Below are 26,234 nucleotides of genomic sequence, written 5' to 3'. Positions count from 1 at the left end.
ATTAAATGCAAGAATAAAATAACTGCTTTGTACTTCCAATTTTAAATATGATCCAAAAACGTGATATATGAAACCCAAGAGACACAGGAGGACTGCTACAGTTTAGTGTTCTATACTTTTCTCTCCTACAGAATGTATATAGCATTTACTTGCAGTCAGCATGTTGTGTATGAAATGAACATATATTCACTAAAGATGGGACATAGACATCTTCCACACCTTTCCATAAACATGCATACTCTACTAGGTTTGTATGTTTATTTCCATGGGGAGAGGGAGACATAAACTGCTAAGGGCCGGTTCATATCAGAGTTCCGTTCAGGGGTTCCGTCTGAGGTTTCCGTCGCGGAACCCCGCAACGGAAAGTCAAACGGAAACACAGCTTCCGTTTGCATCACCATTGACATCAATGGTGACATGAAACATTGCTAATGGTTTCCGTTTATCACCGTTCTGGCAGGTTACCGTTTTTTCGACGGAATCAATAGCGCAGTCGACTGAAACCTCAGACGGAACCCCTGAACGGAAAGCGAACGCTGATGTGAATAGTCCCTAACAGACACTTCTGATCCCCGAAGTGTCCACCATTTTTGACAGGAGAAATAGTGTTGCATACTGTGCTATTTTTCTCACCAAATTTGACGGCATCTGCGATAGACACAGCCTAATACTTACAACATACAGTACAGTCTCAAAAAAAAATAAAACAGAGATGTGGCACGGTCTGTGTCAACACAAAAATATATAGTGGAGCTTTTATCCTATAGGGAACACACTCTGGGGAAGACTTGGAGTAAATTGTGCCAAATCTAATAAAAAGCACACGTCACTTAGGGGCATTTTGGTCTTCTTAATATTCCGAAAAATGTAATCTACGTAAATTCTCACCAAAAACTGTGCCATTTTTTGCTTTCACTTGAACAAATTTTTCTTGAACATGGATAACACATCCACTCAATAGTGACCCCGCCCACATTCTCAACTTTTGGCGAGTGCGTTTCGCAGTTTACGCCAAAAACTGGTGCAAATACATTGATAAATGTGGGCCTGTGTGTTTTGATACTACTTACATGGCATCGAGCTGCAAGGTAACGACAGGCCTCATATGCCTATTGAAGTGAAAGAATACATAATTTAAGAACAAAAAACACAAAAAGACTTCAGCTCCTATAGTTCTCTCGCTATTAAATGGTATTAACAATAAAAACTTTTTTTTTTTATCATCTAATGGAATATAATCCCATGATGTTTTGTGGACAGCCAATGAACCTATCAGTATGTTTTTGGAGCGTGGGAGGAAACTGGAGAACCCGGAGGAAACCCACGCAAACACGGGGAGAACATACAAACTCCATGCAGAAGTTTCCATTGGTCGGATAAAAACCCATGACCCCCGTGCTGCGAGGCAACACCGCTAAACACAGGAAGATCATTTGTAATTTGATTACAGGTTTTCAGTAAAGGTAATGCAGTCGTTAATGGAAAAAAGTTTTCTGAATGTTAGAAATCTACCAACACGAAACGGAATACTTGCCTTATCCAGTTTTCGTGACCTCAGGGCATGTGAAGCTCTGTGGTACTGTGTAGTCAGATAAAGACATTGTGCGAGCCAATAAATATCTTGTGGTTCCTCTAAAGACAGAAAAAAAAATACAAACGTTTTTAAAAAGTTTTTAAAATGAGAATTCATCTGTTATGAATCTAGTAGACAATTCCACACAAGCCCTGAGAAATGAGGGCCATTTCTCAGAAGAATTTATCAAGAAATTGATCTGAAATGGGAATATAAAATTTGAACACGTTTGTAATATAGAACTAGTTAATGTTGCAGCTGAATAAGGGCACAAAGGATTTAAAAAGAAATTTTGTTGCGTTCAGGCTCTTTTACACAGGCCAATGATTCGGCAAACGAGCGTTCATATGAGCGTTTATTGCCCTGTGTAAACCGGGCAACGATCAACCGATGAACGAACAAACGATCTGCTCATTTACACAGACAATAAAATGGTCGCTAGTCCGCAGCACATCTACGTGTGTAAACTGGGAAATGTGCTGCCGACATGATGGAAATGTACATGGAAGAACGAACGTAGTAACGATGAGAAATACATCATACAGGTGAGATTATGGTAAAGAATATGTTTTTTACTTCATTACAATCGACTATTCTTTTGGTATGAAAATTCTTAAAGAGGCTCTGTCACCAGATTATAAGTGCCCTATCTCCTACATAATCTGATCGGCGCTGTAATGTGGATAACAGCAGTGGTTTTTATTTTGAAAAACGATCATTTTTGAGCTAGTTTAGATTTATGCTAATGAGTTTCTCAATGGACAACTGGGCGTGTTTTTACTTTTTACCAACTAGGAGTTGTACAGAGGAGTGTATGAGGCTGACCAATCAGTGACTAATCAGTGACATACACTTCTCATTGTTCCAGCCCAGCATGATCCACAGCACAGTGTGATTGTGCAGTGAAAGAAGTAAACACGCCCAGTTGCTAAAAACACAATACACGCCCAGTTGGAAATAAGAGAAAACACGCCCAGTTGTCCATTAGAAAGGCTCATTTGCATAAATATAAAATAGCTCATAACTTAGCCAAAAATGATCCTTTTTTTAAAAAAACACGTTACTGTTCTCTACATTGCAGCTCCGATCACATGCAATAGGAGATAGGGATTTGATAATCTGGTGACAGAGCCTCTAAGTCTGGACTGATATGGACGGATTTTTTGTTAGATTTCTTGAATCTCCACCATGGTCTGTTTACATGCACGGTCCTCTGAATCCGTTCAGATGTGCCAGGGTGGCTTATAATCTGTTTAAACTGGCATAATAGGTTTTCTTTTTTACAGGATCTATGACGGATCCACAGAGTCAATTTACATTTGGTACGTTTTGGGTAGTCACATTTTAAAGAGGCTCTGTCACCACATTATAAGTGCCCTATCTCCTACATAAGGAGATCGGCGCTGGAATGTAGGTGACCGCAGTGCTTTTTATTTAATAAAACGATCTGTTTTCACCACTTTATTAGCGATTTTAGATTTATGCTAATGAGTTGCTTAATGCCCAAGTGGGCGAGTTTTTACTTTATGTAATAAATCCAATTGCTAGTTATATTATGTTCCGTTCACTGAACTAGTAGATATACTGCCTGATTAGAACGATTAAAAATAATTTTAATAATAGAGTATTAAAATATGGCTCATGTAGCCCAATAAGACATATGTTCAGGCTCAGACCAAGTGGTCAGGGATAGGAGATAGTCTATTAAACTTCCCACGTGTAGACCAAAATCTCCTCTTGTAGTATAAAGCCCTGACACCCACTTGCTGAAAAATAATTGTTCCAGCCCACCGGGCTCACAGCATGTGGTCAAAGAGAAAGACTCTGAAGACAGTCCTGTTAACAGACCGCTACTAAGAGACTCTAACACCACCTGCTGACAAAATAATTTCAACCCTTTATACTACAAGAGGAGATTTTGGTCTACACGTGGGAAGTTTAATAGACTATCTCCTATCCCTGACCACTTGGTCTGAGCCTGAACATATGTCTTATTGGGCTACATGAGCCATATTTTAATACTCTATTATTAAAATTATTTTTAATCGTTCTAATCAGGCAGTATATCGAGTTTTTACTTTAGACCAAGTGGGCGTTGTACAGGGGAGTGTATGACGCTGACCAATCAGCATCATGCACTCCTCTCCATTCATTTAGACAGCGCATAGGGATCCTGTTAGATCCTTATGTGCTGTCTTATACTAACACATTAACAATACTGAAGTGTTTAGACCGTGAATAGACATTCCACGGGATGTCTATTCACAATCTCTGCACTTCGTTACTCTGTCTGTGGTAGTTACAGCAGAGGAAGCGTAATCTCGTTGTAACCTGTCATCTACAGCGCAATCTCGCGAGATCACGCTTCCTCTGCTGTAACTACCACAGACAGAGTAACGAAGTGCAGGGATTGTGAATAGACATCCCGTGGAATGTCTATTCACTGTCTAAACACTTCAGTATCATTAATGTGTTAGTATAAGACCGCACATAGCGATCTAAAAAGGATCCCTATGCGCTGAGTAAATGAATCGAGAGGAGTGCATGAGGCTGATTGGTCAGGGTCATACACTCCCCTGTACAACGCCCACTTGGTCTAAAGTAAAAACACACCCACTTGGGCATTAAGAAACTCATTAGCATAAAGCTAAAAATCGCTCCTAATGTGGTGAAAATAGATCGTTGTATTAAATAAAAAGCATTACTGTCACCTACATTATAGCGCCGATCTCCTTATGTAGGAGACAGGGCACTTATAATGTGGTGACAGAGCCTCTTTAAGCATATTCAATGGAAACACTTGTAAAATGCCAGATTAGATTATACAGAATGTGTACAGACAACGTATTCTGAATCAGACATACTTACAATTCTGGCTACCTGCGGAAACAGCTCTGGGACAATATCCAGACTGTAGCACACACAATGCCATCAGAATCTTATGTCTGAACCCACCATATATGACTACAGTGAACAGAGCTCTGCAAGGACTGAAAGTATCAGAAATACTAAAAAATGTAAATAGAAAATGCATTGTTTCCAGGCTTTATAATAAAAAATAAATGTACTAGTGCAATTGCTTAGTGAAAAAAACAATCCTCTGGCGCTCCAGTCTCACCACCACGATCCTCCGTCAGTTACTGTTTGCATTAGCTGGTTAGAAGACGAGAACGAGGTGTTATTTGCTTTTTTTTTGTGTGCAAAATTTAGCAATTTGCAAGTAAAATATATATATTTTTTTTTATAAAGCATAGATGCACAGGAACCTTTTAAAAAGAAAAAAAAAAAACTGGCAGTCGGTAGAACCTCTGAATCTGCAGGGCTGCTTTAAGACAAATATGTTGTATTCATTCTATGAAGTTTGGAATACAATTCGAAGACCACCACAATATAAAGGCATGTTCACACCCGGCAAATTTGTTGCAGAAATTTCTGCAACTGCCCCGTTCATCTGAATGCTGCTTGCAGAAATCCATGCACATGCTGCATCGGTACAAAGATGTATATGATAAACTTAGCCTTAGTTACACCTCTTTAAAAATGTGTTTCAAGGTATTTAGTACAGGAGCGCTTATGCATTATAAGGGTAGGAACACACAGCGTAAAGACTGTCGATTTTCCGCAACAAATTAATTGCGGAAAATCCGCAGCGTATTACAGTAGCAGCAGGGTGGGAGAGAGTTGAACAAGTCTCGTCCCCACACTGCGGTAAATTTCCGCCGGAAAACCGCACATAAATTGTCCTAAGGTGCGGTTACTTCCACCGCAGCATGTCAATTAATTCTGCCGATACCTAACTCTTCTGTTGTGGGTTTTACCCAATGAATACAATGGGGTGGTTAAACCCGCAACAAAGCAGTACATGTTGCGATATTTGCGGCGGAATCACAGCGATGCGCCGCAAAAATTGCAAGTAAGAAAAAAATAAAAACAAAGTTATACTTACCCAGAGTTCCCTGCTTCTTCTCCAGTCCGGCCTCCCTGGACGACTTTGCAGGCCATCTGACCGTAACGTCAACCCAGGAGGCCGGACTACGCGCCGAGAAGAGTGTGGGGGTAAGTATTAACATTTTATTTTTTTCGCCGCCACTTCGTAGCGGAAATTCCGCTGGAAAAACGTACCACAATGTGGTGCCATTTTTCAGACTGCATTCCCTTCGGTGTTCAGGGTGGATGCGGACCGTATGTCGGCCTCATTTCCCGGACCGAACACACTTCAGGGAGCCGGGGTCCTAATATCATAGTTATCTATGACGCTAGGAGTCCCTGCCTCGCTGTGGGAAAATGGTCACGTGCTGAAAACATGATTACAGTACGGGACAGTTGTCCTGCAGCGAGGCAGGGACTCCTAGCATCGTACATAAGTATGATGCTAGGAGCCCGGCTCCCTGCAGTGTGTTCGGTCCAGGAAATGCGGCCGAAATACGGTCCGTCTTTTACGGACTGAACATGCTCGCGTGAACCCGGCCTAATAGTGGATACACATGCTGCAGATTTTGTTCATTTGAATGGAACTTGCAGAAATTCATGTGCTTGCTGCAGAAACAACCACATTCAGATGAATGATACGTTTCTTCAGTCGCAGAAGCGTCTGCAATGTGTGAATCCACCCTAAGACCTTGTTCACACATTGCAGATTTTCTGAAAATTCTGCAAGCATGTTTAAATCCAAAACTTAATCCAGGAAAGACGAGGCCGTCCTTTATATATTTCTTCTGTTTAGGTTCCGTTCCTAGTTTTGGCTAAAAAAAAAAAAAAATACATATAAAATCTGCAGCAAATCTGCACTGTGTGAACAAGGCCTAAATGAAGTCACTGAATATAGTAGGCTAGAAGAAATAGACTGCACTTCGTCTCCTCTTCTTCATTATATGAATTGGGGGCAGCACAGATAAACAAGTTCCTACCGCAATATCACAAAGTGCTGCTACAAGAGAAATGCATTACCGCCAGGAGTGTCACCTTGAAATTATGGTTGATCGCTGAGGGTTCCAGCATCCACTGGAAATCATCTTAGGCAGAATTTGGAAACAGGGGTTCCTAACTGGATATCCCCTTAAACCACAACATGCAAGAAAAAAATGTTCCTATTGTTTGGTTAATTGTATATGGATTTATCTAAGACAACAGGAGCATGTACCATACAACAGGGGAGTGATAACAATGTAGTGCCAATATATCACAATGTACTGTAGAAAGGATTGGCAAAGTCTCATTGTCGGTGAGCATATAATATATGGCAAATATTGATTTAGTCACTAACATAATATGCACAATATTATTGATACTGGCAAAAACAAATATCCTTACCATGTGATAATGAAGCAACTTTATCTGCCCAAAACAAGGCACTCTGGTACTGTTGCTGCAAGACACAAAATGATTGACACGTTTACCAGAAGATTCAGTCTATACAAATAGAAGTAGCAATTCTGACATATCTGGTTATTACAGGGGCTTCCAGGGGATATACAGGGATGGCCAATCATTAATATAGGCTATCAACAGAACCCCAGGACCCCCTTTAATGTTTATCCAGGCACAGTGGCTTTTCCTAATCTTCCTGGACAACCACTTTACCAGAAATGCTTGCACATGAAGATGGAATATCTGTGAAAAATGGGCTGTTTCCTGCCTCTCAATGTGAACAAGAATGAGTCCATTCAAAGACAGCAAGCAGAGATTTAGAAAATTATGAGCAATAGAAACATAGGTATATTAGATCTTTTCATTATACAATTTAAGATTTCCACAAATCCAAGGGTAAAGATCTGGAGCCCTTTACGGATTATATGATGAAAGTTCAACTAGCATTTCCCAAATATTGCATTATTCTTGAAACTGCATACAAGAGGACATCACTGCAGTCTGCCCGCTGCACAGGCAGAATACAGGCTGTACATTGTAAATCCAAAGGACTCAGCTAAAAATGGAAAGTAGATCTCAGCTCATGGACCCAATGACATTTTGTGACATGTCCCAATGAGATGTCAGAAGACGTGTATACGTGAACCCTAAATACATATCGCAAAACACAGTATAACTTCACTGTCACATGATGATTATTTATATATACACATATATATGTCACACATAACTGATGCCCTGTCACGTGATGTGCACGATCATGTGGTCTTACCTGCTCAATATACTGCCGTACTCTCTTCCTCAGACGGTCTAAATTCATGATTGCTGTGCTGCTAGTGGATACGGAGACAGCCAGGCGCGCTCACGATTGATGAGCGCGCTCCTGGCCTTCGCTGATCTGTAGCTGATCCGCTGCTGTGCAGTGTTTAATGTGTCCCCGATCTGCAGCACCGGTATCTCCTGCTATAACTCCCGGGTGTGCAGCGGTATCAGCAGATCTGTATCAGGATGAGTGTTACACACATCAACTACCGGGCGGAAACAAATGTACAATAAGGACGTTCCGGGTTAACTAGTGACTGCAGGAGCTCACATCAGTATAACTTCCATATATGTTACGTTTGGTTTAAACAACGCTAAAACCAAGTTTACTTTACGATGCTAAAGTTGATTTCTAATTCGACGAGTTTCTTATTCAAGGTAAAAGTATTTTTATTTTTCAGTAACATATTTTATTGATAACTTATAATGACCAGATGCCCTGAGGAGAATAAAGTTGAAAGCAGCCTTAAAACAGAAATAACTGGCACAAAAATGGGCATCAAATTGCGCAACCAAGATTTAAAGGTTTCAATGACTTTGGGCCACTAACAGATAGAGTTGCCCCACATCAAATTCAGTTGCGTTCAGGGTGGCCCAAAGTGGTTCTGGGTATAAAAGCTGGCATCAAAGTGGGCAGACGGACAATTTTAGAGATTTTAATAAATAACTTTAAAAGGGTAAATTATTTTGGGCCACGAAATGTAAAACAAACATTTAAAAAAAAAACATATACCTCCGACAGATCCCACCGACCAAGGCCGATTCTAGCTTTTCTGCTGCCGGAGACGAAAATTGAAATGGTGCCCCCCAGATCTTGATTGACATCCCCATGGCTGTTCTACATCACTAGCAGCCTAACCAAAATAAATAAATCATACCACCCAATATCTCGCTGCAGATCATACAGTGACTACAGTACTGATTAGAGGCAGAATAAACATTTACATTAAGTGACTCACAGGTGATGTCTCCATCCGGTCCAGCCCTCTATGATGACTTCTCCCAGCCATGGCCCATTTCTGCAGTTTTCCGATCAGATTTCTTCAGCTTCTCACTTTTCAAATATTTCTGCACCTATAAACAAAGATAAAATTCTCATGGTGCCACACACAACGCCCCTAAATATAATAGCGCCATACACTGCACCTCTAACTTTAATAGAATCATACACTGTGTCCCTGATTATAATAGCACCATACACTGTGTCCCACACACACAGTGCCTCCTGTAGATAGAGCCGTCATAGAGCCCCCTGTATATAGTGCCCCTTGTAGACAGTGCCCCACATAGTGCCCCCTGTAGACAGTGCCCCACATACATAGAGCCTCCTGTCGATATTGCCCCATAGAGCCAATGTAGATAGTGTCCCCCGTAGATAGTGCCGTACACAGATCCCCCTGTAGATAGTAGCCCCTGTAGATAGTGCCCCACATACAGCCCCCTGTATATAGTGCCCCATATATAGCCCCCTGTAGATAGTGCTCCACATATAGCCCCCTGTAGATAGTGCTCCACATATAGCCCCTCACACTTTTAACAGAATTGTTTTTTTTTTTACATACTCACCTAAACCCATTCCCGTGCCGCCCTCTTGCAATGCAGGCCTGCTCTTTTCTGAGCAGGTCTGCTGGGGCTGAATGACGCAAGCGGCGCGATTACATCATTTCATCTCTTGCAGCGTTAAAAGGCGCTGAGTGCCAGGGCAAGTCATTCTGCCCGGCCAATCAGCGCCTTTCATCGCTGCGTCATTGAAAGGCGCTGATTGGCAGGCTGCCTTGCCCTACCATTCAACGACGCAAGCAGCGCGATTACGTCATCACACTGCTTGCGTCGTGGAAAGGCGCTAATTGGCAGGCTGCCTTGCCGTGTCATTCAACGATGCAGGTGGTGCGATGACGACATTGCGCCACTTAAGTCATTGAAAGGCGCTGAATTCAGCCCATTCAGCGCTTTTGCATGTAATTGTATCTGCGTCTTATAGACACAGGAACAATTATAGTGCAGGAGGGGGTGGCGGCGGCTGGTTCTAGTGGCGCCGCCACCCCCTCAAAGAGGCAGGCTGCCGCCTGAGGCAAGATGCTCATCTCGCCTCATGGACAGTGAGGTCTTGCCTCCGACATATGCCATCCGTCAGCCATCTGTCGCCAATAGACTCCTATGTTAAAAAAATGTATACGGAGGGGTAGTTGGAAAAGGGAGGATCCTGTAGGGCGCTGCTGCGTGGCTTGTACAAGTTTTCTCCGCTGCCTTAGGACTGCCTGCGGGTAACTCGATCTCCGCTGTTTTTCTGTATTTTCTTCCGCCGTGGCTCTGCTCCAGGCAGTTATTAGGGTATATGAAGCTGGACGGATCTCTTCACCTCCTCACTGACAGGAAGCCGGGAAGCTGACTGTTAGTGAGGAGGTGAAGAGATCCGTCCAGCTTCATATACCCTAATAACTGCCTGGAGCAGAGCCACGGCAGAAGAAAATACAGAAAAACAGCGGAGATCGAGTTACCCGCAGGCAGTCCTAAGGCAGCGGAGAAAACTTGTACAAGCCACGCAGCAGCGCCCTACAGGATCCTCCATTTTCCAACTACCCCTCCATATCCTAACAAGCGGTGACCGTATGGTTTACCGGTTTGGATCCCGGCAGCAGTATTTGTGGATTTTCTTATCACCTTATCCAAGCACTACCTGGGTGAGCATAATAGACTACGATTAATATTTCACCCAAACCCAATTGACCTGCACTATGTGGCGCCATGCTTTTTGTTTTTTTGTTCAAAAAAATGTATACATCACAGCCATCTAGTTACAAATCTTACATGTTAAACGTATACGTTTTTTATTTAACATGGAAGTATTTGAGCGACAGATGGCCGACGGATGGCATCCATCAAAGGCATCTGTTTGCTATCTGTCGCCCATGGACTCCTATGTTAGAAAAATGTATACGTTTAACGTATAAGTCTATTTACTGGATGGCGCGAGATTGTATTGAACTCAGCATTAGGATCCTCTGTCGCATATCCAGTCAAAAGTGCCAGACAGAATAGCGCAGCACGCTCTTTGTTCTGTGTCGTATGCCTCCTTTGATCAGGTGGTGGATTTGGTTGGAGGGGCAGGTCCTGGGGCCTTGCTGGCGAAAGCCGATGTTGAATCGGTGTTTCGGCTTCTCCCGATTCACCCGGATAGCCATCGCCTTTTGGGTTGTTTTTTCGAAGGAGCTTATTTTGTGGACCTTTGCCTTCCCATGGGCTGCTCTCTGTCTTGCTCGTACTTTGAGGCTTTCAGTAGCTTTGTGAAATGGGTGGTACAGGAATCATCAGGTTTTGACTCTATCATTCACTGCCTGGCTGATTTCTTATGTGTGGGCCCGGCTGTGTCTGTGATTTGTCATCACATTTTGAAGACGCTAATGAGGGTTTCCCGGGAATTTGGTATTCCGATGGCGGAGGACAAGATGGTGGTATCTTGTTTGACTTTCCTGGGACTGGAATCAGACTCGGTGGAGGGGGTTGGTCGTTTACCAAATGATAAGTTGGTCGATCTCAGACCTGGTATCTCCAGGCTTCTGTGGCTCAGGAAGGTAAAGCTTCAGGAGCTTCAATCAGTTTTGGGTAAACTTAATTTTGAGTGTCGAGTCATTCCGGTGGGGAGGATTTTCAGCAGGCATTTGAGTAGAGCGACGTTGGAGTGTCCGAGCCACACCACTTCGTAAGGGTCACTAGGGAACACCGGGATGATCTTCGGATTTGGGAGTCCTTTCTGGTATCCTTTAATGGGGTTTTGGTCTTCAATTCGGGGTTGGTAGATTTGGTGGAATTGGGTCTCCAGACTGATGCGGCATGTAGTGTGGGTTTCGGGGCACTGCTGGGCTCTAGATGGTGTGCGTCAAGGTGGACGTTCTCTTGGTTCAGCTCTTCTCAGAAATAGACGGGTGGTGTTTCTGTTGGATAATATGGGAGTGGTACATGCAGTTAATAATTTGTCTTCTGGGTACGATCCGGTGGTCGGATTGTTGAGGGTGCTGGTATTGCAATGGCTTCACCTGAACGTTCTGTTCAGGGTGATACATATGCCCTGGGTTTTGAATAGTGCCGCTGATGCTCTTTTCACATTTTTAGTGGGCGTGTTTGCGAGTGGAGGCTCTGGAGGACGAAAAGATGGGAGATGTCTGCCCGCAACATCTGTGGTCCAGTGCCGAACCGTGATGGAAGATTTGCTGAGGAATTCTTTGGCGCCGTCGACTTGGAGCTCTTATGAGAAGGCGTGGTTGGAGTTTTCTGTCTGGGAGGAAAAGTGGGCTGGTGCTGCAGTTCGGCCTGGGTCTTTAGTAGGAATTCTCGAGGCCTTCGTAGTCCACTTGATAGACTTGGGCTTATCGGCATCAGGAGTGGAAAGAAAACTGGCGGCTTTAACCTTCTACTTCAAGTTGACTGGATGATCTGATGTGACGTAGTAATTTCGTATACGGCAGGCCCTAAAAGGGTTGAAATGCCAGAGAAGGTCGGTGGACACCAAGCGGTCGATCACGGTGGAGCTCCTGCGGAGATTGATTTGGAATTAAGTGAGGTCTGTCTGTCGGGTTATGAGGTTTCTTTGTTTTCTGTGACATTTTCTTGGGCCTTTTTTGGGGCCTTTTGGGTGGGTGAATTACTGAGTTAAAGTAAGGCACAGGGGTATACCTTATGAGGATATTGCATGGGATGGGGGCGAAGTGAGGGTATGGCTGCGGGGTTAATAAATGGACCAAGGGGTGGCGGTGGTCTTATCGTCCATAGCCGAAGTGTCCTTTTGCCCGGTGGCTACTCTTGCTGAATTTTTGCGTGTCAGGGGGTCGCAAGGCCCGAGAGCACTTTTTATTGACAAGGATGGCTCCCTTCTTTCCCGCTTCCAATTTTTGTGAGTGCTCAGAAAAGGTATTAGTCAATTAGGGGGTGTGGCAAGGGAATTTGGCACCCATTTGTTTAGGGTAGGAGCAGCCACTGAAGCCTCCCGGATTGGTCTTGGGGTGGTTGGGGTGAAAGGCATAGGTAGATTGAAGTCAGCAGCTTAAAAGCGATATGTACGCCCGGCTAGAGTGTGGGCGCCTGTGTTTTGAAGGATGGTTGGGAGTGTGCTGTTGTGGTTCTGGGGTTGTATTGATTGTTAGTGGCGGTGGTGACTTTGCTTTTGTCCACAGGCTCGTCTCCAGTAGTTGCCTTGATCGTGCGGCACTCCTACATCTACTGGGCTCATCAGAGAGCCGTAGTGCGGCAGAACGGCCCGGCTCTCCGGTGGACCAACTGGATTTGAGATGGTTTGGATACAGAGGACTTAGATGGGACAACGTGGTGATCCAAGTGGTGCGTTTGGCTGGGATGATTGGTCCCCCGAAGATTCTGGTATGGCATGTAGGGGGCAACGACCTGGGGAAGTGGACGCAGAGGGACCTGATTAGAGCCATGAAGATGGATGTGGATTGATTGCTGGGATTCTTGCCTGGCGTTCGTTTGGTGTGGACAGAAATGGTGCCACAGATTGGGCAGTTGCACACCAGGGACTCTGCAGCCTTGTGCCAGTCTTGGGGCAAGGTGAATAAGGAGATAGCGACGTTTGTTCGGGGGTGCGCCACCACCTGCTGAGGTTTCATACGGCTGGCTCTTGGCGCGGGGTTTAGTTAGCCTGGGGGTTGTTTTAGGCTGAAAATGGGGAGTCCGAGCTCATGTTCGCAAAGCATTTACCCTATCCGGTAAAATGTTAAAGACCTGTTAATTTATGCTAATAGAGTTTGTTATATGGCTGGCTAATTTTCTGTTTTAGGTACAGAGATCTCATAATTAATAAATCGCCTTGGCCTATTTTTATTCCAACACAAGTGTCTGTGTCTTGTTAAAGTGGATGGGTAATTAATTAAATCATTGGTCAATGTTTTCCTCCTGTATTGGATCACAGTTCAAAATCTTTACAACTTGCCACTCTTAGAATATGGGGATTATCTGAATAACACTAATTCACTATTCTTTTTCTAAATTCACATTGTAGCTTATGTATTAAAGAGCAATAGAATAGCATCAGAAGCCAAAGTCATAATAGCATGTGTGGTGCAAGTGGTTGTTTTTCATTTGAAGCTTCTTTTGAGGTATTTTTTGAGGCGTTTTTCATAGTACCAATCGAAAATCAGCTCCAAAAACTCCTCAAGAAGTGACATTCTACTTCTTTTTACGAGGCTTCCTTTTACGAGGTGGTTTTTTAATTCAGAAAGGTAAAAATAAGCCTCATGTGAACAGCCCAGTATATTTCTCATTGAACAAAGAAATAGAAAATTATTTGTCATTGAAAACAATGGGAAACTGTTTGCTGTTTTATTTCAAGTGTATCTTGGAGCGTAAAACTAGGCTTTTCTGATCCAAAATCAGCCTGAAAAAAGCCATGTGAACATACCCAAAGTGTCCCTCCAGTTCTCATCTCATGCCCGATAAAACATTGGCCTTGGGAGACGCTAGTGCATGCTGGGCAGTACAGCTGCTGAGGTAACTGTACAAGAGCCGGTCAGTACCGTGCGCGGATGCTATTAATTATAATTGTGCCCAGGCACTATACCCTCCAGGTGTCATACAGTTACATCAGAAATTGTACCGCCCATCATGCACTAGCGTCTCTCCACACCCAATGTCAGATCTGGAATGGGAACAGAACTGGAGGGACACTTTAATGTTGGTGGGATAAGAATTTGTTAGCGCCACATGGCTTCCTTATGTAGCATACAGGAGACATGACAAATCAGTTGTAACCTGTTTTGCAAAAGATCCTGTCAGAACCGACTTGAATAACGATTCCTATGATTATGTGGGAAAAGTGAATGGGACTGTAACGGCAGGGGGTAGGGAGACGGACAAGTGAGCCCTAATCTACCCGCCACTCTGTCCCTGCCTACTTGCAACGACCCGCCCTAGGCGACGGGGTACAACTGGGCGGCGGTCCCTGCGCTCAGTAAGTGCACGACAAACACGACAAACATACAAGGAACACAAGCAAGGAAAAGGGGCCGTTGCCCACGGCAACACCGTGAGCAACCAGAGTGGTGAACGAGCCGAGTCAAGCCAGGAGTGTGCGAGGTACAAAACGAAAAGCAGAAGAGTAGTCGGTAAGCCAGGGTCGGTATGGAGCAGGATCAAAAATAGCAGGAGCTGTAGCTGGGCCAGGAACCACAAGGAAGGAAACAAAAGCAATAACAAGCACCGAGGGACAGGAAGTGCAGGCTTAAATAGACCGAGGGCGGGAGCTAGCTGAGTCTGGCCAGGTTACGATAGGTTCTCCCACTCCTAAGCCTGCCAGCCTGAATGGTGGAAGCAGGAGTCAGTCTCAGGGATGTATTCTCAGGTGCTGACTGATTAGTTCTGGGAGTTAACCCCGCAGTGCCTGGCAGATCCTTTACAGTATCCCCCCTTTTATGAGGGGCCACCGGACCCTTTCTAAGTGGACCTGGCTTACTGGGGAAACGCAGGTGGAACCTTCTGACCAATACCCCAGCGTGAACATCCCGGGCGGGTACCCAAGTCCTCTCCTCGGGCCCGTATCCTCTCCAATGGACCAGGTACTGGAGGGAGCCTTGGACCATCTTGCTGTCCACAATCCTGGCCACCTCGAATTCCACCCCCTCCGGGGTGAGGATGGGAACAGGAGGTCTCCTCGAGGGAGCCAAGGACGGGGAGCAGCGTTTGAGGAGGGAGGCATGAAACACGTCGTGTATCCGAAAAGACGGGGGTAACTCCAGCCGGAAGGAGACAGGATTGAGGACCTCAATGACCTTATACGGCCCAATAAACCGGGGAGCAAACTTCTTGGACGGAACCTTGAGACGCAAGTTCCTAGACGACAACCACACCAGATCCCCGACCATAAACAGGGGGTTAGCAGAACGTTTTTTATCAGCCTGAGTTTTTTGTACGCTCTGGGACACCTCTAGGTTTTTCTGAACCTGGGCCCAGACTGTGCACAGTTCCCGATGAACGACCTCTACCTCAGGATTGTTGGAACTACCAGGTGAAACGGAGGAGAACCGTGGATTAAACCCAAAATTACAAAAAAAAGGAGAGACCCCAGACGAGTTACTGACCCGGTTATTAAGGGAAAATTCGGCGAGGGGAATGAAAGAGACCCAATCAAATTGACAGTCAGAGACAAAACACCTTAAGTATTGTTCTAGAGACTGATTAGTCCTCTCCGTTTGGCCATTGGTTTCAGGATGGAAGGCAGAGGAGAAGGACAGATCAATCCCCAACTTCATACAGAAGGCTCTCCAAAACAATGAAACAAATTGTACCCCTCTGTCCGAAACAATATTGACAGGGACCCCATGGAGACGCAGGATGTGTTTGACAAACAAGGTAGCCAACGTTTTGGCGTTGGGTAGTTTCTTGAGGGGCACAAAGTGGCACATCTTACTGAAGCGGTCCACCACCACCCACACCACCGACTTGCCTTGGGATGGAGGCAAATCGGTGATAAAATCCATGGAGATATGTGTCCAAGGTCTCTGGGGAATGGGCAACGAACGCAGTAAGCCCGCTGGTCGGGACCTGGGAGTCTTGGACCTAGCACAAACCTCACAAGCGGCGACGTAGGCCTTAACGTCTTTAGGCAACCCAGGCCACCAATAATTTCTGGTAATGAGGTGTTTGGTACCCAGGATGCCTGGATGGCCAGATAGTGCGGAGTCATGATTTTCCCTAAGTACCCTTAGCCGGAATTGCAGGGGATCAAACAGCTTGTTCTCAGGAAGGTTCCCGGGAGCTGCACCTTGATCAGCAGCAATTTCAGAGACTAAATCAGAATCGATCGAGGAAATAATTATACCTGGAGGCAAAATACAAGCAGGATCTTCCTCTGAAGGAGGGCTGGCCATGAAGCTACGCGACAGTGCATCAGCCTTAATATTTTTAGACCCAGCCCTATAGGTAACCAAAAAATTGAATCTGGTAAAAAATAACGCCCATCGAGCTTGTCTCGGGTTTAGCCTCCGGGCAGATTCTAGGAACACCAGATTCTTGTGGTCGGTAAGGACCGTTACCTGGTGCCTAGCCCCCTCCAGGAAGTGGCGCCACTCTTCAAATGCCCATTTAATGGCTAAGAGTTCGCGGTTGCCAATATCATAGTTACTTTCAGTTGGCGAAAACTTCCTGGAGAAGTAGGCACAGGGGCGGAGATGGGTGAGGGACCTGGTACCCTGGGACAAGACAGCCCCCACTCCCACCTCAGATGCGTCAACTTCCACGATAAATGGCTCCATTTGGTTGGGCTGAACCAGCACCGGGGCCGAGACAAAGCACTTCTTAAGGACCTCAAAAGCCTGGACAGCCTCAGGAGGCCAGTGGAGGAGATCAGCACCTTTGCGAGTGAGGTCCGTAAGGGGCTTAGCGATGACCGAGAAGTTAGCAATAAATCTCCTGTAATAATTAGCAAACCCCAAAAAACACTGTAACGCCTTCAGGGAGGCAGGTTGGACCCATTCCGCCACAGCCTGAACCTTGGCGGGGTCCATGCGGAATTCATGAGGAGTGAGGATTTGACCCAAAAATGGAATCTCCTGTACCCCAAACACACATTTTTCGGTTTTGGCAAACAGTTTATTTTCCCGAAGGACCTGGAGCACCTTCCTGACATGCTCCACGTGGGAGGACCAGTCCTTGGAAAACACCAGTATGTCATCAAGGTACACTACCAGAAAAATCCCCAGGTAATTTCTCAAAATCTCATTTATGAAATTCTGGAAGACCGCAGGGGCATTACACAACCCAAAGGGCATGACGAGGTATTCGAAATGGCCTTCGGGCGTGTTAAACGCAGTCTTCCACTCATCCCCCTCTTTGATGCGAATAAGGTTATACGCCCCCCGTAGATCCAATTTAGAAAACCATTGGGCCCCCTGAACCTGATTAAAGAGATCAGGAATCAAAGGAAGGGGATACTGGTTCCTTACCGTGACCTTATTCAGGCTACGGTAGTCAATGCATGGCCTAAGACCACCATCCTTCTTCCCCACGAAGAAGAAGCCAGCACCTACCGGAGAAGAAGAGGGACGAATGTAACCCTTGGCCAGGGATTCCTGGATATACACTCTCATAGCTTCACGTTCGGGACAAGAAAGATTAAATATCCTACCCTTAGGAAGCTTAGCTCCTGGTACCAATTCGATAACGCAATCGTATTCTCTATGAGGAGGTAACACTTCGGAGGCCTCCCTAGAGAAAACATCAGCGAAGTCCTGAACAAACTCGGGTAGCGTATTCGCCTCCTTAGGGGGAGAAATAGAATTAACAGAAAAACATGACGTACAACATTCATTACCCCATTTGGTTAGCTCCCCAGTATTCCAGTCAAACGTAGGATTATGCAACTGCAACCAGGGAAGACCTAGCACCAAATCGTACGATAATCCCTGCATCAACAGTACAGAGCATTGCTCCAAATGCATGGAGCCAACAAGGAGTTCAAAAACAGGGGTATGCTGTGTAAAATAACCATTAGCAAGAGGAGTGGCGTCGATACCCACTACCGGGACAGGTTTAGGCAAATCAATAAGAGGCATAGCAAGGGACATAGCAAATTCCACAGACATGATATTAGTAGAGGACCCTGAATCCACGAAAGCACTGCCGGTAGCAGACCTACCACCAAAAGAGACCTGAAAGGGAAGCAAGATCTTAGTACGTTTCATATTTACGGGAAATACCTGTGCGCCCAAGTGACCTCCCCGATGATCACTTAGACGCGGAAGTTCTCTGGCTGCAACCTTACGCTTAGGACAGTTGTTCACTTGATGCTTGTCGTCCCCACAGTAGAAGCAGAGACCATTCTTCCTGCGGAATTCTCTACGTTGTTGGGGGGACACGGAGGCCCCGAGTTGCATAGGTATCTCTGAATCTTTCGGGGAGGAACGAAGCAACGGAGCTTCGGGAGGCATCATGGGGGAGTCGGAGGAGAAAACACATAAACGTTCACGTTGTCGTTCCCTGAGACGTCGGTCAAGTCGTATCGCTAAAGCCATAACCCGGTCTAGGGAGTCAGAAGAGGGATAGCTAACTAGCAGGTCTTTCAGGGCATTCGACAGACCCAACCTAAACTGGCACCTTAAGGCAGGGTCATTCCACCGAGAAGCTACGCACCACTTCCGAAAGTCAGAGCAATACTCCTCAACAGGTCTCTTACCCTGACTTAAGGTCACCAGCTGACTCTCGGCAAAGGCAGTCCTGTCAGTCTCGTCATAAATAAGTCCGAGAGCAGAAAAGAAACAATCAACGGAGGAAAGTTCAGGGGCGTCAGGAGCCAAGGAGAAGGCCCACTCTTGGGGCCCTTCCTGGAGCCGGGACATAATTATACCCACCCGCTGGCTCTCAGAACCTGAGGAATGAGGCTTTAAACGAAAGTAAAGCCTACAACTCTCCCGAAAGGAGAGAAAAGTCCTCCGGTCCCCTGAGAACCGGTCGGGCAACTTGAGGTGGGGTTCAAGAGGTGCGGTGCGGGGAACTACCAGGGTAGCATCAGGCTGGTTGACCCTCTGAGCCAGGGCCTGGACCTGTAGGGAGAGACCCTGCATTTGCTGAGCCAGGGTCTCACGGGGATCCATAATGGTGTCAGGGACCAGGGGTAGACTAGGTATGGGCTTGTTATTATGTAACGGCAGGGGGTAGGGAGACGGACAAGTGAGCCCTAATCTACCCGCCACTCTGTCCCTGCCTACTTGCAACGACCCGCCCTAGGCGACGGGGTACAACTGGGCGGCGGTCCCTGCGCTCAGTAAGTGCACGACAAACATACAAGGAACACAAGCAAGGAAAAGGGGCCGTTGCCCACGGCAACACCGTGAGCAACCAGAGTGGTGAACGAGCCGAGTCAAGCCAGGAGTGTGCGAGGTACAAAACGAAAAGCAGAAGAGTAGTCGGTAAGCCAGGGTCGGTATGGAGCAGGATCAAAAATAGCAGGAGCTGTAGCTGGGCCAGGAACCACAAGGAAGGAAACAAAAGCAATAACAAGCACCGAGGGACAGGAAGTGCAGGCTTAAATAGACCGAGGGCGGGAGCTAGCTGAGTCTGGCCAGGTTACGATAGGCTCTCCCACTCCTAAGCCTGCCAGCCTGAATGGTGGAAGCAGGAGTCAGTCTCAGGGATGTATTCTCAGGTGCTGACTGATTAGTTCTGGGAGTTAACCCCGCAGTGCCTGGCAGATCCTTTACAGGGACCATACTTAGGTTCGCTGCAACAGCCAGTGACAGGGAGCGTCGCTGTGAAAGAAAAAACTTTGACTAAACCAGCATGCCTTCATCTCAGGATCAGTGGGTGTCCCGGCAGCCATCATTTTATGAGATGGTAAAACCCCTTAAAGGGTATGTCCACATGGGTCAGATTTTCTGCGGAGAATTTTGCATCAAATCCATCCCAGAATTTGCAGAAAAATTCGTCAAATTTAGCACCAAATCGTGTTAATTATGGAGCAAATTTTCTAGCAGATTTTCTGCTGTGGAAAATATCAGAGAGTAAAAAAAAAAAACTATACACCCCTCCCCTGGTGCTCCCGCAGGAAGGCATTTCGCCAATTGTGACTACTGCAACCAATCACAGGCTGTTTACTTTCACCTCTTTGGGAATTACGGAAACTGTGCAGAACAACGATCTTGTAACGTCCGTGGTCGCTGACCACGAACTCCTTCCATCCAGTCGACGCCCTTCTCTCGAGATGCCTGCACATACGGCCGTCTTGCTCCACAGTGACCACCAGGGTGCGCTCACAAGCTCAGTCCAGACTTAAGAAGCCAGAGCGCACGCATGTTTGAGATTGAGCTAATTGCTCCCAGAGCACCATGGGCTATAAGAAGGTCCCAGCCCCATCCTCCCACGCCTGAGCGTTGTTGTCGTATTCCAAGTTTGTCTTGCAAATGGTCCCCTAGTGTTTCCTGCTCTCAGTGCTCCCTGTTCCTGTAACCTGTATCCTGATCTAGTGCCGTGCTGTGCTGTATACCAAGCCTGTCCTGCTTCTCCACGCCTGTCGTCTACCTGCTGCCTAGTTCCTGCCAAGCCTGCCTTGCTACTGTCCAAGCTGCCACAGGTACCCTATATGAACTATAGACTTTGACCTGCGCCCTGTTGGCCAGCTGCCATACCGCCAAGGCGGTACGGCCCAGTGGGTCCACGAACCCTACGTGACAGATCTACACTGTTTACGTAAGCCTGGCCACCTCTCCACACAGTGTTTGTCTGGATGCAGCGGCCAGTGCTCGCCTCGCCAAGTGGTAAGAGTGTTGGGGGACCACTTTTCTTGAGATCGATGTGCGTCCTGGAGCTGGGACCAGCATCTATCAGACATTTATAGCATGTCCTGTGGAAATGCTATAAATGTCTGAAATGTGAATACCTGTTTAATGGTAATATCTGTTGTTGTCTAGGGCAGTAAAGACAATGTTTATCTATAATTTAATTTTCATTCTCTGCTCCTTAATGTAATAATATATCTTTAGAGAGATTGCCACTCCATGTTTCTTTCACAGAGCTTTAAATCCACCACAGGTTTATATGATAAAATTCAGGCTGCCTGTAGTCGCCACTAGTGGGAGCTAAAAAAATATATACGCCTGTGATTGGTTGCAGTAGTCACAATTGGCGAAATGCCTTCCTGCGGGAGCGCCAAGGGAGGGGAGTACAGTTTTTTTTTTACTCTCTGATATTTTCCACAGCAAAAAATCTGCTAGAAAATTTGAACTCAATACTACACTAGCTATATGAATCCATATCAAGTGATGTCTCCTGAGTGGCGGCTGCAAGCAGACCGAATTTTATCCGTTATTTTTCAGGGGGCAGAGTGGGCTCCTTTTTTTTGCCTTTGCTTTAACTTAGGTAGAAGATAAAAGAGCCAGCTAGAGCACCTGCTGCTTGTCCCTCCAAACTACTTAGCAATCGCCACTTTGACTGTGTCTAGGCAAGCAGTTTAGTCAGGGGCGTAACTAGGAAACACTGGGCCCCATAGCAAACTTTTGACTGGGCCCCCCTCCCCTTGGTGCCACACACACCCTGCTCTTGTAGATAGTGCCCCCATGCAAATAGTGCCATACAGCCCCCTCCTGTAGACAGTGCTATACAGCCCCCCTATAGACAGTGCTATAGAGCCCCCCTGTAAACAGTACTATACAGACCCCCCCTGTAGAGTGCTATATAGTGCCCCCCACACTGTATAATGACCCCATAGCTGCCACCATACAGTATAATGCCCCCCATAGCTGCCCCACACACAGTATAATGCCCCCCATAGCTGCCCCCAGAATATACCTGTCCCCACAGTATAATGCTCCCACAGTATTGTGCCCCCCATACAGTATAATGTCCCCATAGTATAATGCCCCATATAGTAAAATGCTCCTATAGCAGCTACCATATCAGCCTCCCTTCCCAGTATAATGTCCCATAGTGCCTAATAGAAAAATAATAATATAATTAATTACCTATCCCTGTTCCCACGATGGGTGGCGGATCCTTCTCCGGTCTGTGTTGTGAGTGACTCGGTGCAGACAGGCGCGATGACATCACTACATCGCGCCTGCCTGCACCGAGCCGCTCACGGCAGAGTGAATGCTGGAGCAAGGAGCCACCAGCTCCTTGCTCCAGCATTTAGGAAGCGGGACCAGCGCGGTCAGCGCTGTGTGGCTACGGGGGCCTGTGGGTACCCTAGGCTTAGGGGCCTGGTCGCAATTGTGACCGTTGCGACCTCTAGAGCTACGCCACTATTGTAGCCTATAGCAGAGCAGGGAGTTACCTCCCTGCTCTGTCATAGTGTTCAATAGCATCTGCGTCCGAAGGACGCAGACACTATTGAATGTGGTGTCGCTACCGCTGTAGCAGCCATAGCGGCTGCTAGCGGAGCATCAGGGCACGGGGTGGGGCGGTGCCGGCTTGTGGCATGTGCATCCTCATGCCGTGGGCCCCGTAGCAGCCGCTATGACTGCTACAGTGGTAGTTACACCACTAAGTTTAGTGTTGGTACTGCCACCCCAGAAATCATATAATTTGTGTGTCTCCATGTTTGGTACACCACTGCTCATAGACGTTGTGACAACTTTTGTATATTCTAATATAGATCTTTATAAGCCAGGCAGTATGACTGAAAGGTGATGTAACATCGCCATCGTGTGGTCACTGGAGAGAACAGCTTATAGTATTAATAAATTTCCCTAACCTATTTCCTTGGGCCATTGATTCTGATGGAACAATAGACCCTCTTATACAAATATTTAAATGTCTTATGTTAATGCTAGGTATACCAGCAACATAGTTTGAGATATCCAACTGGTTTGGAATGTTATATTTTATGGACACTGACTGTATGCTATTTAAATCTCTTTTACCTTAAAGGCGTTGTCCGGTCTCAGTAAATTAATGTTATTTTTTGTTATAGATTTTTCCAATATACTTTCTGTATTAATTCCTCATGGTTTTCAAGATCTCTGCTTGTTGTTATTCAGTAAGAACATTCATTGTTAACTTCCAGTGGTTACAATTTTGTCCATGGTCATGTGTAGACCATTAATAGGAGAACAAAGATGGCAAACCTAGGGGCCTTCATTAGGCCTCCAGGTTGCCATAATAAACATCAGCACCCCGCAATCACATTATGGGGGGCAATGGGGCAATGGTAATAGCGCCTCTCTTTCTAAAAGCTGAGCCCACTCTTTCCAGGCCATGACGTACAGTTACATCAAATGTTGATAAGGGGTTAATACTGAATTCTGTACTTCCTGTTTATCTCCATAAAATAATTTATCACTGCAATCTGAAAGAAAGTTTTCTATCCTGGTTTGAAGTTCAATGGTTGCTGGCTTTTGTAAAGACAAAGTCATCCCATCAATCCAAGAGAAAAAGAAAATCTATTTATTCACCATCGCAACAATTATAAACTTCTTCTGACATAAGTGGTGCGTCAGGAGAGAACTTATTTCAGAAAATTCGGATAGTGATGATCCTGAGGAGTAATTACCATGGAGAAAGGAGTGGATTGGCACTACTGATCCAATGCCCAAACAGGTACTGTGATTACAGTCAAGGGGGTGCTGGGCTCAGAAATGCAAGTCCCTCCAGAAAGAAAGTGCGTCAGTCACCCAAATCGACTGTTTCTTCTCTTTATTGCTCAACATAAAAGAACCGAGTACAGACAGTGAGTATTACAGGCAATAGATGTTTTGCGTAAACACGCTTTCTTAAGCCTTCGAATATAATCATGAGGAGTATTACCTTAAGCGCAAAGACGAACTGCATGTTTAATAAAGGCAGTAAAAGAAGCAGTTGAATCTGAGAAGGATGTACAAAATAAATCAAAATGTGATGAACTCTTTTATTTTCCTAAAACAAAAAAGAAAGGGAATTTATTAAGACTGGTGTTTCATACACCAGTCGTAATATATAGAAAGTTGGAGTAAATTTTTTTCAGAGAGCAGTTTCCAATGAGGGAGAATAAGATGGATATTTTTTTTCAAAAATGTAAGTGTACCTAACCTTTCACATAATTTTTAGAATATTCTGTAATATGTGTGTACATGAGAAATAACACTATATCTGACCATTATATGACTTGTATCCTGCAATTTTTTTTTAGCAGTTTTCCCATATGCAGGCTCCATCTTTAATTCTCAGTTTTCCCTAAGCTAGTGGCTGGAGCCTTATTGCTATCATGTCTCTCATACACAGCACACATAGAGAAGAGAACAACCTTCTCCTCAGAAGCAGAAGCAGCACGGAGGACATTATACAGCAGTAATGAGCAGTGTAGCTGTGAATCCAGCACTGGGGAGAGATAGAACACTTACTAGAAGCTGCATCAGCATCTCTGTGGGTATGAAATAGATGGCAAGATGCTTCCAAGTTACAAAAGTAAATCTCCACCTCTCTAAGGTTGCCTACCCCTGCTCTAGGACCTCTGGGTCTGAATGATAGAAATTATTTTTCTCCATTTTTATGGTGTCCTCTATTTTCCTTTTTTGTATTGCGCTGTTTCTATTTAGTAATGAAATAATTATATTTGTATATGTTTTTTAAAAAATTTAATGCATCTAATTCTGTACTGGGTGTAATGCGCATAGCTAGAGCTTTAAGCGTGATTCCGCTGTATCGCATTAGGCCTTGAGAAAGCATCATTGTGGCGTAAAATGGCCATTGGTCGCCTGCTGATTGTTTGTGTCCCGCTTCATATTTGCATGGATATGCAAAAATAAAATAAAGAAATTAACTTTGTTTTAAAGAGAACCTTTCACCTCCCCATACATTTACAGCTGAGTGCAGCATGTAATGGGGAGGGCTGCACAAATCCTGGGGCACTTTACATTTTTTTTCTACCCTCCGCCGTTATTTAGATATCGGTGCCGTTATATTTGGCGCCCGATATTTAAATAACCCCCTGAACTATCAATGGGGCGTGTTACTATGGCTGTGACACTGTCCAATCAGATACGGACAGTGTTACAGCAAGAGCGAGGATAGAGGAGAGAGAGTGCGCGCACGTGCACCCTCTCACTCTTCAGCATTCAAGATCAGTTTTCTGCCGAACAGGCAAGGGGGCGTGTCACTGCTACAGAAAGTGTAAGAGCTGGGGAGAGGAGAGCGCGCATGCCCATTACATGCTGCACATCTATGGGAAGGTGAAAGGTTCTCTTTAAATTGTGTGCTGTTGTTCTTTTCTCCTTCCTATGGATAATTAATTTGTGACTCCATATGTACTGAGCACCACTAAGATATACAACATTGTGAAAACCACTGAAGCCGTGGTTTGTTATACTCCTGAGATACCATATGTGAGTAATACCACTCTCTTGTATTGAAGAAATCCAAAGTTCAATATTGTTCACCAAGTTGTGTGGATGACTCAATCCTCAGAGAAAAATTCTCCGGAATAATAAAATGATTTAAAGAGTTGTGCGTCTGTGGTCTATTTTTATTCCATTAAACAAAGCTTGACACATACAGATTAAAGTAAACAGAGGTGAAATCGACCTTTGGAACTTTTGTTCAGCATCGACATATAAAGCTGTGATTGCTAACTTCAGTTCAGAAATGCACATTGTTATTCTATACAATTATATATAACGGTGTTGTGGATTTATAAATGATAACATCAACTACTGTGAATCTGTCCATCCATGTAGTGATTTGTAAATACACATTAGTCATTTTAGACCCCAATAGTCCAAAATCATTATATGCATGGTTCCAAACTTGATTAAGGCCATGTTATTGGCAGCATATGCTAAAACGCGTTCTCTGTTTTTATGTAAATAAATCTCCTTCAGTGTGTTTCAATCCTTTACTATTTTCAACATCTCTGCTTCATGTCAGTGAATAGAAACAATTTTACTTATATTGTCACCAGATTCTCAAATCCCTATCTCCTATTGCATGTGATCGGCGCTGCAATGTAGATAACAGTAACGTTTTTGTTTTTTTGAAAACTTTCATTTTTGGCCAAGTTATGAGC

At 45.1% G+C, this 26,234-nt stretch overlaps 1 protein-coding gene and 1 long non-coding RNA gene across 2 annotated transcripts in view; one reads left to right on the top strand and one right to left on the bottom strand.

Moving 5' to 3' along the window:
• CDC16 (cell division cycle 16) overlaps positions 1 to 7,965 on the bottom strand; it is a 31,719-nt gene extending 23,754 nt beyond the window's left edge. The window contains exons 1-4 of the mRNA XM_075852645.1: positions 7,713 to 7,965; positions 6,884 to 6,938; positions 1,535 to 1,632; positions 1,071 to 1,109 (exon numbers count right to left, since the gene is read on the bottom strand). Of these exons, the coding sequence (XP_075708760.1) occupies positions 1,071 to 1,109; positions 1,535 to 1,632; positions 6,884 to 6,938; positions 7,713 to 7,760 (240 nt within the window). The 5' untranslated portion in view covers positions 7,761 to 7,965. The remainder of the gene's footprint in view (positions 1 to 1,070; positions 1,110 to 1,534; positions 1,633 to 6,883; positions 6,939 to 7,712) is intronic.
• On the top strand, positions 7,746 to 25,672 carry LOC142742657 (uncharacterized). The gene is made up of 2 exons (XR_012881417.1): positions 7,746 to 8,140; positions 24,455 to 25,672. It is a non-coding gene; the product is annotated as an uncharacterized LOC142742657 (long non-coding RNA).
• The last annotated feature ends 562 nt before the right edge of the window (positions 25,673 to 26,234 follow it).

Source organism: Rhinoderma darwinii, chromosome 2 (genome assembly GCF_050947455.1).
Source record: "Rhinoderma darwinii isolate aRhiDar2 chromosome 2, aRhiDar2.hap1, whole genome shotgun sequence".
In the NCBI taxonomy this organism is placed as follows: Eukaryota; Metazoa; Chordata; class Amphibia; order Anura; family Rhinodermatidae; genus Rhinoderma; species Rhinoderma darwinii.
This window is presented reverse-complemented; position numbering and strand designations above follow the sequence as displayed.